This window comes from Anolis carolinensis, chromosome 5, assembly GCF_035594765.1.
Source record: "Anolis carolinensis isolate JA03-04 chromosome 5, rAnoCar3.1.pri, whole genome shotgun sequence".
Classification (NCBI taxonomy): Eukaryota; Metazoa; Chordata; class Lepidosauria; order Squamata; family Dactyloidae; genus Anolis; species Anolis carolinensis.
Genome location: NC_085845.1, coordinates 73,556,262 through 73,571,826, shown reverse-complemented (window position 1 = coordinate 73,571,826; position 15,565 = coordinate 73,556,262). Strand labels below are relative to the sequence as shown.

Here is a 15,565-nt window from a genome sequence, read left to right as displayed (position 1 = left end):
ATCCACTTTTCTTCAAGTAAAACAGGGTTTCAAAATTCTAGATATGTTCACCAGTTCATCTTTCACAACAAGGCTGTGAGCAAAGTCCCTGCTAATTTTAAAGTACACAGAGTGGAAACAGGATTTGATACCAAACTATGGGAAATGTACTCATTTACAAAGCTTTTCATACAATTTTTCCTTTTAAAAAAATCCCAAGCAGTTTACAATAAACAAGTCTGAACCAATTTCCCTATGGGTACAAGCTCAGTACTCTATTTAATATTCTCAAAAAGAGTTAATATCAGGATTTCAAACATACAACACATCCATGGTTCTTCATGCTCTTCTGAAAAGCCAGAATTCATAGATGCTCTTACTGTGAATGAGATCTATTGTCCCACTTTAGTTAATACAGAATAAGAAAGAAAGATCAGACTCTTGCTGTCCTGGACCTAGCATTGTTGCTGTTTTCCTAAAAGACTGTCCTGATACATCAACAGGGGGGACTTAATACAGTATGCATCGGATTTGGTTATATTTCTCTGATAAGCATAAAAAGGAAGGGGAAACATCTGAAGTTATTTTTATGTCTTTAGGTCTTTTGGCAACATGAAAAATGCTGGGGTGGGCCTGGTATTGTCTGGAGCCTGTCAGGTCTGCTACATCGCCTCATTTCCTTCTTCCTGTTGCCAGTGAAGCATGAGAAACCTCTGTTTATAATACAGGACCATCCTGTTTGACACACACCTCCCCCTATCTCAATTCATAGGCCAACAGACCCTGGTTGTCTCCCAACAAAGTATATGAAAAACACATACTATCCTTGAACAATCCAAATAGTCTATTTTATCACTATTTTCTTACACTACATGACATAAGGTCTGGAAGATCTAGTACCAACAGCATCCTACTATACTTTGAACAAGATGCTCCTTCATATGTGGGCTTTCCATGTATTTCGATGTCATATGTGCAACGGATAAAGTGCTTGAAACAGAAATACTATCTACATTTATTCCTAGTTTCATTTAACTAGGGAATCTACAGATTGAACATAAAACTGCCTAAATACAAATTTATTTTCCAGAATAGAAAAGAGGCATTATTAACATTTTTTTAAAAATCTGCACTACCTTGAAAAAAAAATCCAAAGCACATGTAATAATATCAGGAGCTTAGAGTATGTGTTATCTATCCAACTAAGGTGCAAACAATCAAACTGTAGCAAGGTCAGTTAGCTAACCAACCAACCAACCAACCATCCGACCAGGTAACTCAAATCTACCTGCAAAGGAAAGAACTTGACCTATATCTGAAAATACAAAAGGAAAAAAGTTCACAGAAATGGAGAGCTGAGTTTGGTGTCTACATGAGATGAAATTCAAAACAGGGTCTTACAATCAGATATGAACTTTCAAAAAACCTTAAAGGAGAAGCTATTCATTAGAAAAGTCAAGCTCCAAAGCATTCTGGGTCCTTTGAGGTCAGACACAATATTATGACTGAGCCACAGAAGATAGCTTGTAATCAGTGCAGCTATGAAAAGAGGCTAAACTTAGTGTGTGTGTTGGTGGAATCAGGGAGAAAAAAAGAAAATGTATCTATGACAAGTCTCTATTAGGGGACTTGGATGAAAGCCAGGTAATTCATCTATTCAGGTAGTGGTCTGCTTAGTCTGTAATCATTGAAGAATTCTATGATTTTCTTACCGGTTCTTCATAGGGCGATATTTCAGCAAGAAGCTAAAAGGTTAAACCTTAGAAAGCAGATTATTTTAGTCAATTGGAGACCAAGTGGGACTTTCCCCAGTCTCATTAAACTCAAGAGTGATTCCAACTATGACTGTGAAAAGAAAACCAATGGCCAAGTACCTTGGCCCATTAAACTACTCATGCACCAACCAATCACTGACACTTCAGAAACAGCCTTCAAGAGGGGCAAACACAATCAACTTGCCGTAATCTTTCTCTTCTCCCAAGGTGACTTATGCAAGAATAATACAAACCAGGCCCAACTTAAGGATTTCCTACAATAACTGCTAATCTAAGCAAGTACAGCCAGCCCTTTACATTCATTGGAATTTGGGCTGCAGGACCACTACAAAAGTGAGAAAACTGCAAATAAAAAATACTATTTTATGAAAAGACACCTCTCTAGGTAATCCAGAGCAACTCTACAGTCAACTTCTGCCAGAGGTTTATTATGGAATCATGCTGGAGGACCCATAAATAGAGAAATGTTCTAAGAATATCTTGATCCTTCAACACAACTCTATGGTGGAAGTTGACCACAGAGTCTTCTTGGAGGTTCTTGAGATTTCTAGATAGAACACATTAATCAACTCCACAAATAATCAAACCTGCACAAATAAAACTCACAAATATGGAGGGTTGACTGTAGTTCTTTTCCATTGTTCTCTTTAGGCCATAAAAGATCAGTGCAACTATGAACTGGCAAGTAAATTTTGTAGATTTGTTTGCAAAATTGACAGTCATCCATAGTGCACCTTTTTGGTTTAGTGGGAAACTGATAGGATAATAGATAAGTTATGCTGCCTTTATTTGATCCAACCTGAAATACAATGCAGCAGATAAAGGTCGGCCAATTAAAACAGAGGCACTGTGAAATTTATTGGCTTAGATCAGAGGTACTGTACCATACAGCAAAGATCTTTGCAGTCCAGATGGATGCTAAATCAATCAAACTTTGAGTAGCAGATATATTTACATACGGGGCAAAACCCAGCAACACTCCTCAATCTGCTAGGCTATTATCTTCTTTCTAGTTCATTACAAATTGCATTTCAGTTGTAACCAGAATCTCACTATTCAGACTACTGGGAGTTCTCGGATCCATCTGAGACTCCCAACAGCTCAAGAGAGAAAATATATCTGTAACTGATGCTTGTGATAATGTTAGTTGCTCAAAACTAAAAACCTCAGCACTTTAAACAAAAAAGGGGGAGGGGAAGGAAGAATATCCTCTATTATTGTTAGATAAGATGTAAGTCAAAACCCGGGGCATACTGTTAACAGGCAAAACATTCTGCCAGATTGCCTGAAATTTCATCTTCAGGGAGCAGGAGGCAGAATATTAGCTAGACAAGGTCATTTGTCTTGGGAGCTCTTTGCCTGCCTGGTGCCGCCAGATCTACAGTCCACTTATTTCATCTCACTCTTTTTTATGTACTTAGAATAAACGGGTTGGGGGTAACACTTCCCCGTCTTAGATTTAGAGGTACTGGTAATGTCTGGTGATTTCCTTTCAGAGACTGCAATATTCACAATTTGTTCTTTACACTAACCCAACTTCCTACATTCAAAAGAAAAATCAGAGGGGGGGGGAACACTGTTAGTATTTTCCTCTTCTTAAATTCCTAATGCTTTCTGAATTGGACATAAACTCAGGGTTCAAGAGCAAATCTGATCCTGAGTAAGTGCAAGGGGGCTATTTCCTCCCACAAAAGAAAACAAATCCCTGCCAAATCCGGCTGCAAAACCTTAGAATGCAAAACTGAGAAAAAGAACATTGCCCAAGTCTTTAGGAAATCTGACGAGAAACTAGATGGGAGAAATGGTCTGGACATAGCAGTAAGCATAGCTGGGTATTACTGTTCTCAGAATCCATCAGCCAGTAGTCACTCTGGCCAGGGAATTCTTAGACTGCTGTTGTAGAAGAAGTTGAAGTTATTCAAGCTGAGTATTAGCCATACAAGAAGAGCCCTGTTGAACCAGATTGAAGGCCCAACTAGTCTAGAAGTTTCTCCACACAATGTTCAGCAAGCTGGTTAGGAGAAGTCTACAAAACTCCAGGCACTCAACAACACCTTCCCACCCGCTTCCGTTTCTAACCACATACCATTTCCTGAAAAAGGATAGATGGCACACTGAAAATATGCCTTTGAGCCATTTATGACTTATGGTAATATGACCCCCCGCCTTGAAATTTTCATTTGAAAGGGGGGTGCACTATCATTGCTTTCCTCTGTGGCTGAGAGACTGTCCTATTCCTACGCCCAGCATCACACCAGGCTGGTAAACAAATCACTGAACATATCATTGTGGGAAAAGACACATTTTATTGAGACAGAAAACGAAATCCAGACCAGAACTGGCTGGAAGATGAGTATTAATAGCATGTGCTGGTGACTTCCATACCAGTTGCATGTTGAATTCACTCTGAGTTTCAGTCTGAACTTTAATGGATCTGTCCATGGTTCTGAAGCAATTCTGAAGCCTGATTCACCACCTTATTTTTATTTACTAAAACCCAAAACAGATTCACCACCTCAATGACATGGGGTGTATCCACACTGCAAAGTTATAGCCATTTAATACTAGTTTAACTGCAATTAAACTCTGCAATTCTTTAATATTGTAGTTCAATGAATTCACTAACTAATATTACGTATCTCACCCAAAACTATAAATACTAGAATTCCAAGGAATGGGACCTCAGCAGTTAAAGTAGAATCAAACTGCTATAACTGTGCAATGTGGATTTGCTTATGGATGCCACCAGCCAGTATTAGGCATGACTTTTCAATCTTTCATCTCTTGCCATTTGTGTATCTTCAATGTACTATGAGTAAGGCTATGTAAAAAAAACTTCTGAGTTCAGGGATTTCACTACCATATAAGTGGATCATGGCCTTCATTTATGTATGTCTGTTCTGATATGTCTCTCAAAGGCATTTAAGTTACTGAATGTTATTTCTGGAAGTCAAATTACGAGGGCCATTTGGCAATGGTACCTCAGTGAGAACTGTATTTCATTCCCTTATGTGTTTCTCTTTGTCTCTCCCCTTTGTTCAAAAAAGAGCAACAAACTCACGTTAGAGACTTCCCTGAAACCATGTTATGCCTCATTTACCACTACTTAGGTATGGTCTTCATTAGTGTAACAAAAAGATTTTGTTCGCAATGATGCTCCAAGTATGTCATTGGCAAGCGTTTGTGAGAAAGAGGAAGGGTGGGGGCAGAAAGATGGAAGGCGTGGTACCTAAGGTAGACCACAAAAAAAGAATTTGTTTTCTGTGTGCGCTTTAAAAACAAACACAAGGCATTGTTTATAACTGGCAGGGGGTGGTGCTCCTTGGAAGGGATCAAAGGCTGCCCGGGTGACATCATGAACCATGGCTCAAGGGGGAGGTATTTGGCTTTTAGGAGCCACCACACTCATTACTGGGAGGGGGGGAAAGACTTCAAAAGGAGATTGTGAGTTCCCCTTGTCTTTAACTCAACACCACAAACACTGATTTAACCCCTTCCCTCGAATGCTCTCTTTGTGAACAGTGCTAAGCGGCAGACAAAATGATGGGAAGCATTTTGGTTTGAAACTGGAGGAGGGAAAAAAGCACACTCATCGCTCCACTAATCTAAAACACATTTCCAGGAAAAAGCTGCCCCACGGCTTCACCATGTCAAGGATTTCTCCTCTTCCTGTTTCATTATGGTTTTAAGCACACTTCCTAGGGAAGCAAATAAAGGACAGCGCTGTAAATCACCTTTTTGTCTTTGTTATCACAAATGAGTTTGGGATGAAGTTCCTGCAGATCGCTTGGCTGGCTAGGGATTTGGGAAGTTATAATAAAAAAGAGATTATTTCCTAATTTTTGGTTGTTTGTGGGGTTAACTGACTGTTTTCCTCTCCCCAAGCAATATCACTGCTGATATTGGTTTTCCAAAAGATATGTGAAGGGACCAAGAACCTCAAAGATAATGTTGTTCTGTACCTGTGAGTCGCTTCACAGAATTTTCTTGGCAAGATTTGTTCAGGAATGGTTTGCCAGTGCCCTCTGCTGAGGCTGAGAGAGAGTGATTTGACCAAGATCAGCCACTGGGTTTCACGGCTGAGCTGGGATTTGAACCCTGGTTCCTATAGTTATAGTTCTGTACCTTGGTGTCATGTCTGATCTATGGTGACCCTATAATAGGATTTTTTTGGCAAGATTTGTTCAGAAATTTCCAGATATGTAAAACCCACTTTCCTAGTTTCCAACAGTCCTCACACCTCTGAAGATGCCTGCCATAGGTGTGGGCGAAATGTCAGGAGAGAATGCTTCTAGAACATAGCCATACAGTCTGGAAAACTCACAGCAACCCAGTGATTCCAACCATAAAAGCCTTCGACAACACACTGTTCAGAAATGGTTTGCCATTGCCCTCCCCGGAGGCTGACAGAGTGTAATTTGCCCAAGATCAGCCACTGGGTTTCACAGCTGAGCTGAGGTTTAAACCCTGGTCTCCAGAATGATAGTCCAATGTTCAAACCACTACAACTCAGTGCAAGTTACAATTCACAACCGAGAAGGAATGCCACACATGTCTGTAAATCTGGAGACAGAGCAGAAGGAGAGGAAGATGAAACAAACCAGACGGTGTGGCAAATGCCCAACATTTCTGACAGGGGAAGAGGATCCCCTGAAGCCTTGCAAGGAGTCTGCCTACGTGCCAAGATAAGGGTTTTCTTCGGGCTTTCAGCTGTTAGAGAATCACCTCCACACCCACCCCTTTTCTCCCAGCATCACAAAAGCAGGAGCCAAGGTAGGGAAATCTAATCGCCTGATCGTCCAGAGGTTGGGCGATCTGGGACTTCCCCGAAGTAGTTTGAAGTCCTCCTGAATCCACAACCATCTCCAAAAGGTGCTGCAAAGACATCCCCCTCCTGATAAAAACACAAAGGAAAGCCTCCATCTCCGGCTACCCTTTTCTGCTATCTCTGCATGCCAAAAGATCTGGTCCCTAGGACTGAATGCCTCTTTGACTCTACTTCTAGCTTGCCATGGCTCAATGCTGTGCAATCCCGGGAGTTGTAGTTTTTGAGGCACCAGCACTCTTGGGCAAAGAAGGCTAAAGAGAAACTACGACTCTCATGAATTCATAACCTTGAGCCATAGCCCATGGCAGTTAAAGTGATGTCAGAGCTGTGTTGATTTGACAACATAGAAAAGCCCTCTCTTTACAAGCATGAGTTGCTGCTGTGCTTTAAATCTGCCTCTTCCCAACCACTCTCTTTCAGAACTTGGAGAAGGTCTAACAATATCCAGAATCCTCTGATCTACCTGGTGGCTTTGGGGAGTTGTAGTCTAAACAAATAATTTGCTTCCTAAATTCTGAAACAATAAATCAAGAATAGCCTAAAAAAAAAAACGAAACAAAAACCAACCCTAACTTTCCCTAACTTGGAATTATTATTGTTCAGAACTGCTTCGCCCCCTTAGAATGAATGGAGCCCACAATACTATGTAACATGATTTTTGTTCCTGGATTATAAATGAAATTTCCTAATTGCTTCTATCATAAAAACATTGAAAAGTTGATTTAACTGCCAAAAGTTTGTTTTTAGCAGGACACTCCGCAGCACATTTTGCTATAGTTTTTCAATTAATATCCCAGGGTGTCAACCAAGTCAACAGCGTTTGTGGCAGCTACACAAACACAAAGTTTCTGGAGTATAACAACTATTTTCAAAGTAAGTACTGCACAATTGAACAGGAAATGACACTTTCAAACCAGGAACAGATTTTATTTTCAAATTTTGTTGCATAGTGGAATATAAATGCCTCCTCTCTGCATGTGCAGAATGTCACTGCCTCGTCATCCCAAGCATAGCAGAGCTTGAGAACATCTCTTCTTATTTTTTTAGAAACTGAGGGTCCTTCCACACAACCATATAACCCAGAATAACACAGCAGATAATCCACAGTAACTGTTTTGATCTGGATTATCTGAGTCCACACTGCCATATAACCCAGTCAACGTGGATTTTATACAGCTGTGTGGAAGGGGCCTGAGATTTATTCTACTCTGTAGCCAAGTGTCCCAGGATATATCTATTGTAGAAATTCATAGTCTGACACCATTTTAGCTGCCATGGCTCAATGCTATGGAGTCCTAGAAGCTGCAGTTTGATGAGGCGCTAGTCCTCTTGGGCAGAGAAGGCTAGAGATCTTGTAAAAAACTACATCTCCATGTCAGTTAAAGTAGTACATTATGTAACAAAATTTGAAAAAAATCTGTTCCTGGTTTGAAAGTGCTATTTTCTGTTTAATTGTGTGGTACTTACTTTGAAAGTAGTTGTTCTACTCCAGAAACTTTGTTTTTGTGGCTGCCACAAACAATGTTGAATGAAATATTCATTAAAAAAACTATTGCAAAATGTGCTGCGGGATGTCCCTTGAAGAACAAAGTTTGTGCAGTTTGATAAACTTTTCCTGTGTTTTTATAATAGAAACAATTAGGAAATGACAACAATCGTGTTACTAAGGGTCCTTCCACATGACCATATAATCCAGAATATTAAGGCAGATAATCTACAATATGTGCTTTGAATTGGATTATGAGTCCACACAGCCATACAATCCAGTTCAATGTGGATTTTATACAACTGTGTAGAAGGGGCCATGACAAGTGTAGAGATACACCTTTCAGAGAGCATTGGTGAAAAGGAGTAGAGGTATTCCACCCTAAAAACCTGAAATACATGGCTTCCTGCTTGAATTGGGAAGTGAAGCAGGGTCGACTTGGATGGGAGCTCACACACTCATTCAAAACTCTTATTTCAGAGGAACTGATGAAGGCGCCTTCCAGGGCCCTTCCACACAGCTATATAACTCAGAATATCAAGGCAGAAAATCCCACAATATCTGCTTTGAAATGGGCCCCTTCCACACAGCTGAATAAAATCCTACATTATCTGCTTTGAATTGGATTATATGGTAGTATGCAGGCCTGTAGCAAGGGGGGGGGGGGGTTAGGGGTTAACCCCTCCCCCGAAATTTTTCAGGTTATAAAAAAACTTGGTTTACTCATGAATTTTAACTGGTAAACCAAATCCCCATGATAAGTCTATGAGATGCAAAACATTAAGAGTCCCTCCAGGCACTATCTCAAGCAGATATTGACAGGTCTGAAGGGGGGGGGGGGGTGTCAGGGCTTCAACCCCTCCCAAAAAATTTTTCTGGCTATGGCCCTGGTAGCATGGATTCAGATAACCCAGTTCAAAGCAGATGTTGTGGGTTATATGGCTGTGTGGAAGGGCCCTTGGTTATCTGAGTCCACACTGTCAAATATTGCAGTTCAAAGCAGACAATGTGGGATTTTATTCTGCTGTGAGGAAGGGGCCCTATATCCCAGGATCTGATCCCAGGTTTTCTGCTTTAGACCTGATTATATGAGTCTACACTGCCAGATAATCTGGGATAAACAGAAAACCTGGAATCAGATCCTGGCATATATGGCCTGTCTGAAAGGTCCCCTAATCCACCTCTGAGGCGCTATCACTGCCAAATAAAAATACAGATTATCTGATTTAATCTGGATTATATGGCAGTGTAGACTCATATAATCCAATTCAAAGCAGATAATCTGGATAATTTGCTTTGATCATTTGGATTATATGGGGCCCCTTCCACACAGTTGAATAAAATTCCACATTTTCTGCTTTGAACTGGGATATATGGCAGTGTGGACTCCGATAACCCAGTTCAAAGCAGATATTGTGGGATTTTCTGCCTTGATATCCAGGGATATAGGGCTGTGTGGAAGGGTCTCAGTCTTCTTCCTCATCTAAGAAAAGCCCATGAAAGTCACAGTCGATTTGAAGGCATACACACACATATATAGTCAATCCATGTGAACCACCCCGACAAGAGGATTGCATATTGCATAAAAGGCACTCACGGGTGAGAATCATGACCTCCTGCTTCTCCTTGCACATCGAAGGGGGACCGGGCTCCAGGGTCGCGCCTCAACTCATGGTCCCTTCTTCTGCCTTCTCCCTTCGCTCCTCGACGCCTCAGGAGGAGAAGGAGGAGGCACTAACTCCGTCTCCTGCCCCCGCCTCTTTCCTTCCGTCCTTCTTTCCCTCACAAACCCACTCAGGATGGCAGACGCCGCAGAGAGAAAGAAAGGAGACTCCTGCTTCCCCGCCGGGTGCGCGCCTGCTATAATAAACTTCAGCCGGACAAAGAGAAGCCACGCCCCTCGTTCAACACCCCCCCCTTTTTTCCCCATTCTTGGTTTTTCCTACAGCAAGGATTGGGCAACGGAGCCAACCAAGTTTCAGAGAGGAGGGGGGAGCTCCTGGATACCAAGAGGCTGCATCTGTGTAGAAATAAGGCAGCTTGTTGATGTTGACACTACTTTGACTGCAATAACCCAATGCTATGGAATGCTGGGATTGGGAGTTTGGTGCAGCACCAGAGAAGGCCGAGGCCCTTTTTGCACAGCTGTATAAAGTCCACACTGAACTGGATTATATGACAGTGTGGACGCAGTGCCCTTCCACACAGAATATCAAGACAGAAAATCCTACAATATCTGTTTTGAACTAAGGCCCCTTCCACACAGCTGAACAAAATCCAACATTATCTGCTTTGAACTAGGATATATGGCAGTGTGGACTCCGATAACCCAGTTCTTAGCAGAAGTTGTGGAATTTTCTGCCTTGATATTCTGGGTTATACGGCTGTATGGAAGGGCCCTGAGAGTTATCTGAGTCCACATTGCCATATAATCCAGTTCAATGTGGATTTTATAAAGCTGTGTGGAAGAGGCCGTAGATAACCCTGTTAAAAGCAGATATTGGGCCCTTCCACACAGCCATATAACCCAGGCCCCTTCCACACAGCTGAATAAAATCTCACATTATCTCCTTTGAACTGAGATATATGGCAGTGTGGACTGATATTCCAGTTCAAAGCAGATATTGTGGGTTATATGGCTGTGTGGAAGGGCCCGCAGAAATCTCAAGGTGGAAAATCCCACAATATCTGCGTTGAACTGGGTTATCTGAGTCCACACTGCCATATATTCCAGTTCAAAGCAGAAAATGTGGGATTTTGTTGAGTTGTGTAGAAGGGGCCATTGGGGATTATCTGACTTGTTAAAACATAGAAGTTTTCCCCTGACATTAAGTCCAGTCGTGTCTGACTCAGGGTTGGTGCTCAACTCCATTTCTAAGCTGAAGAGCAGGCGTTGCCCGCAGACACCTCCAAGGTCATGTGGCCGGCATGACTGCATGGAGTGCCGTTACCTTCCTGCCAGAGAGGTACCTATTGATATTTTGGGTTATATGGCTGGTTAGAAGGGCCCCGCAGAGACCCTTTCTACACTGCCATATACAATCCAGATGATCTGATTTGACCTGGATTATCTGGCAGTGGATACTCATATAAACCAGTTCAAAGCAGATAATCTGCGATCAGATCCTGGGATATAGGGCAGTGTTGATCCAGCCTCATATATTCCAGTTCATAGCAGATAATGTGGATTATCTGCTTTGATAATCTGGGTTATATGGCAGTGTAGAAGGGGCCAGAGGCTGGATGTATACTGCCAAATAAAATCCAGATTATCTGCATTGAACTGGATTATATGGTAACATAGGCCCCTTCCACACAGCTGAATAAAATCTCACATTATCTGCTTTGAACTGGAATAGATGGCAATGTGGACTCGGATAAGCCAGTTCAAAGCAGATATTGTGGGATTTTCTGTCTTGATATTCTAGATTAGATGGCACTGTGAAAGGGCTCACAGATAACCCAGTTCAAAGTAGAAGTTGTGGACTATCTGCCTTGATATTCTGGGTTATATGTCTGTGTGGAAGGGCCCTGAAAGTTAATCCTGCTTGAGCCTGCTTTAACTGCCATTGCTCAGTGCTACCGAATCCTGGGCCTTGTAATTTGGTTGAGGCGCCAGGAATCTTGGGCAGAGGCTAAAAGCCTTGTAAAACTACACAATGCCATGATTCCATAGCAGTTTAAGTGGTGAATCATGGCAGTTTAAATGGTGTCAAACTGCATTAATTCTACAGTGTAGATGCACCCTGGGCAAATCACGCACTCTTACGTAGCCTGCAGACTACACCTTCTGCAGATAATTATTTTGTCATTAATATTAGATAGGGTCTTTGAGAGCCATCTCAGGAGAAAAGCAGACTATAAATACAGCAAATACACAATCTCTATAAAAGTAAAAGTATGTATGTATCTATGTATGTGTATATATCTTCTGCCAACCTAGCAGTTCGAAAATATGCAAATGTGAGTAGATCAATAGGTACCGCTCCGGCTGGAAGGTAACACCAATCCATGCAGTCATGCCGGCCTCATGACCTTGGAGGTGTCTACGAACAACACCGGCTCTTCGGTTTAGAAATAGAGATGAGCACCAACCCCCAGAGTCGGACACAACTAGACTTAATGTCAGGGGAAAACATTTACCTTTGCCTATATATGCATATTTATTTGATCCACAAAGGATCCTACATTACTTGATGATTTTAGACCAAACTTGGTACACATACCTATCATGATCCAACCTAAAATACTGGTGGGGTTTGGAGGGGATTGAAATATGATGTTGGGAGTTCAAGTCCAGCCACATCTGGGGCTGATGTGAGTTGAAGCCAGGCCACATCTGGGACTGATGAAAATTGCTGCCTATCAGCTGTACAATTTTATAAATGGTCTCAATATGCAGGTATGTATTTTCTAATGGAACCATTCATAAAATCAAAAAGCGAATGAGTGTTTCAAAGCAATAGTATTACAAAATGCCTAACCTAGCAATGCTGTGTTTATCCTGAAGTTGTACTGAAATGCTTTTAGTTGAGTCTCCTTATGGAGAGAAGAAGCAGGATATAAATAAACAAAATAAAAAAATATGCTAGCAATAAAATAAAATACATTTATAAGCCAGTTCAGTCTGGTGGCCCAGTTTCACCAGTAAGACATCTCTATCCTGAAATATTGGTTCTATATCTTGACATCTGTAGGAGCAGAAGACATACATCCCTCCCCAAGGATGCTTTAGCATTAGAACCAGAGAAGCAATTCAAATCAGTCACAAGATGTAATGCTTTATCCAAGCAACTGGAAAGAATGCACAGCTCAGTTGGCATCAACCTTCTTTAAACATTGCCCAGGTTTGGAGGCGCAGGATGATTTTAAAAATCCACACCTGAATATTTGGAGCATGTGTCATTTTATTTTGCAGTGACATGTTATACCAACAGCCCCACCTGCTTTTCAGGTCAGTCGGAGCCAACTATTCCTGAGCTACAGAAATTGAGTAAACATTGGTTCCTCACTATACATACATGCTTCTGAATCATAGTGGAACTTTTTCATTGAAGATCTGGGGAGTCTGGATGTGATTCACAAGGTCTATTCTTTCTTTTTTGGTTGCATACTTTTAGCATAACTCAGCTGTTAGGGATTTGCCAGTAATAATCTGACAGGCAAGGAGCAAGAGACACCCCCCCTCCACTCATATAAAGCAAACATTCATTCTGACACTAGTAACCTACGCAGAAGGAGCGCAACCCCATGATTTCTTTAAACCCAGGAATTCAGTGTTAGCCTCACCAATGTTTGTGTAGTCCCAGGACTACTGAACTTGCCATGTTAGTCATAGCTTTGCCGGGGTTTCCTTAAATCTGTTACGATTGGTGATGGGCTTACTATTATGAACTCCCTTAGCAAGTTCTGACAAATAATCTGCTTTCTTTTCAAGGATTTTCTCCTAATTTGTAAATGTTGGCATATACTTTCTGATGTTTCCCTATGATGCTTTTACATTGCACCCTGGACAGGAGCAGTGTGTGCAGATGTAACTCATCCATAATTGTTTTCTGGCAGCTGTATGGCCTGAGGATGAGCCATTTAGACTTCGTCTGTTTTCTGAAGTCCCTAGAGCAGATCATTTTGTGTAAAAAACAAAAACAAGGATCATTGCAAAGAAAGAATCTAGCATCTTTAAGATGGAGCTGATTTCTTTTAGCCTGATTTCAAGGACATAAATCCACATCTTCAAAGGCAGTGATGGGGCGATATTAAGCTCATAGGTATACGCACACAACTATAAGACTGGGGCAGAATATTATAGGATGCAAAAAGATGCAAATCCGGGCATGAATTTTCAAATACATGCCTAAGATAATAGAAGGCTTTCAAGTTGTAGATCGGTTATCACTGATATGTGAAAATAATGTATCTGTTTACAAAAAAAAAAAGTTTCCTTGGAGACAAAACTCTTTATTATATGTGCAGCTTTGAGGATGCATATATTAATATATGCAGTGAGAAATTGTTGTTTCCATACATGTGGAGATTCTTTGTCATTAAGTTGGTAAAGAACCTTGGGGAAATGGCACAAAAAGTCAGCAAATATATATCATATAATTATGTGATGATGATGATGATGATGATGATATATATTAGTATAGACCTGCACTCATGGTCCCATGATAACACTGAGTTGGGTGAAGTGCATTATGAAATTGCAACCAAGAGCGATCGAGAGAGATATGTAGAATTCATATCCATCAATCCTCTGTTACACTACAACCTGTGATTTTCATGGGATTTTTCTGTAAAAATATCCTTGTGGTGATACTGCTTCTACATGTTAGGTTCAGTAATTAGAAGGATAATTGGACAGTCTAATTTGAGTTGCTATAGTAATTATAATACTTACAATTAAATAATATTTCTTGTGACAAATAATTATATGTTTCCATGTCTATTCTATGCCCCTTTCTCTCATGCATATTTTTGCACACAATCAGATTGTAATCCTGTTTATATGTGAGATATGCACATTGCACGTTAGAGCTATAAAACTTCATGTGGCTGGTAGGTAAATATTTCTGAAATAAACACAAAGCTGAGGCGATGTCATAGTGGCCATAATTTGAGACATAGAGCCCTTCTTTTTGAAGGAGCCCTTGGCTACGCAGCAGGTGAAACCCCTGAACTGCTGAATTTGCTGACCGAAAGATTGGCAGTTTGACTCCAGGACGCGGGGTGAGCTCGCACTGTTAGCCCCAGCTTCTGCCAACCTAGCAGTTTGAAACCATGTAAATGTGAGTAGATCAATAGGCACTGCTTCTGTGAGTAGGTAATGGCGCTCAATGCAGTCATGCCGGGCACATGACCTAGGAGGCGTCTATGGACAATGCCGGCTCTTTGGCTAAGAAATGGAGATGAGCACCAATCCCCAGAGTCGGACTAGACTGAATGTCAAAGGAATAATCAGGGCTGTCATTACCAAATCAGGACAAGTGGAGAACATATATTAGTAATTTGTTCTGGGGTGTGGATTGAGATTGTAACAGTAAGACATTGCTTTAAAAAACAATCTCTACATACATGCATCTATGCCTGTGTGAACATGCCACTTGTGTTCCTGTTATCACCTGTTCTTTCATGATTAAGCAATCATGAAAGACCTGTCTTTCTTATCTAGCTCTTTCTTTGTCTTTGCATTTTTGTCTTTTCTTTGGTACATTATGTTGTTCTGGAGGTTCGACTGTCACAAGCTGAAGGCTGACTAAGATGGTGCAAAAAAAAAAAAAAAGAGTGTAGGACAGATTAATTTTGTGATCAACCTTGGAGGAAATGCCCCTGACACGCCTGAACCTGTCAGCCACTTTCACTCAAAGAAATGATTTACACAATAGCTAATTTAGGGGCTTATTTCAAATCCCTGACAACAGATGGGACAGTGCTATGGGATGGTGTGGGTGTTGATGGCTCAGCCACAGACTCAGTTAACAGTCATTCCATAGCTTG

At 41.1% G+C, this 15,565-nt stretch overlaps 1 protein-coding gene across 4 annotated transcripts in view; it reads right to left on the bottom strand.

Annotated features, from left to right (window-relative positions):
* dlc1 (DLC1 Rho GTPase activating protein) overlaps positions 1-15,565 on the bottom strand; it is a 320,594-nt gene that overhangs the window by 50,341 nt on the left and 254,688 nt on the right. The window contains exon 1 of one of the 4 annotated variants that reach the window (XM_016994035.2): positions 9,666-9,969. The exons of the other annotated variants lie outside the window; for them this stretch is intronic. Within the exon in view, the coding sequence (XP_016849524.1) occupies positions 9,666-9,702 (37 nt within the window). The 5' untranslated portion in view covers positions 9,703-9,969. Of the gene's footprint in view, positions 1-9,665; positions 9,970-15,565 lie in introns of those variants that run through there. 4 annotated transcript variants of the gene reach the window in all.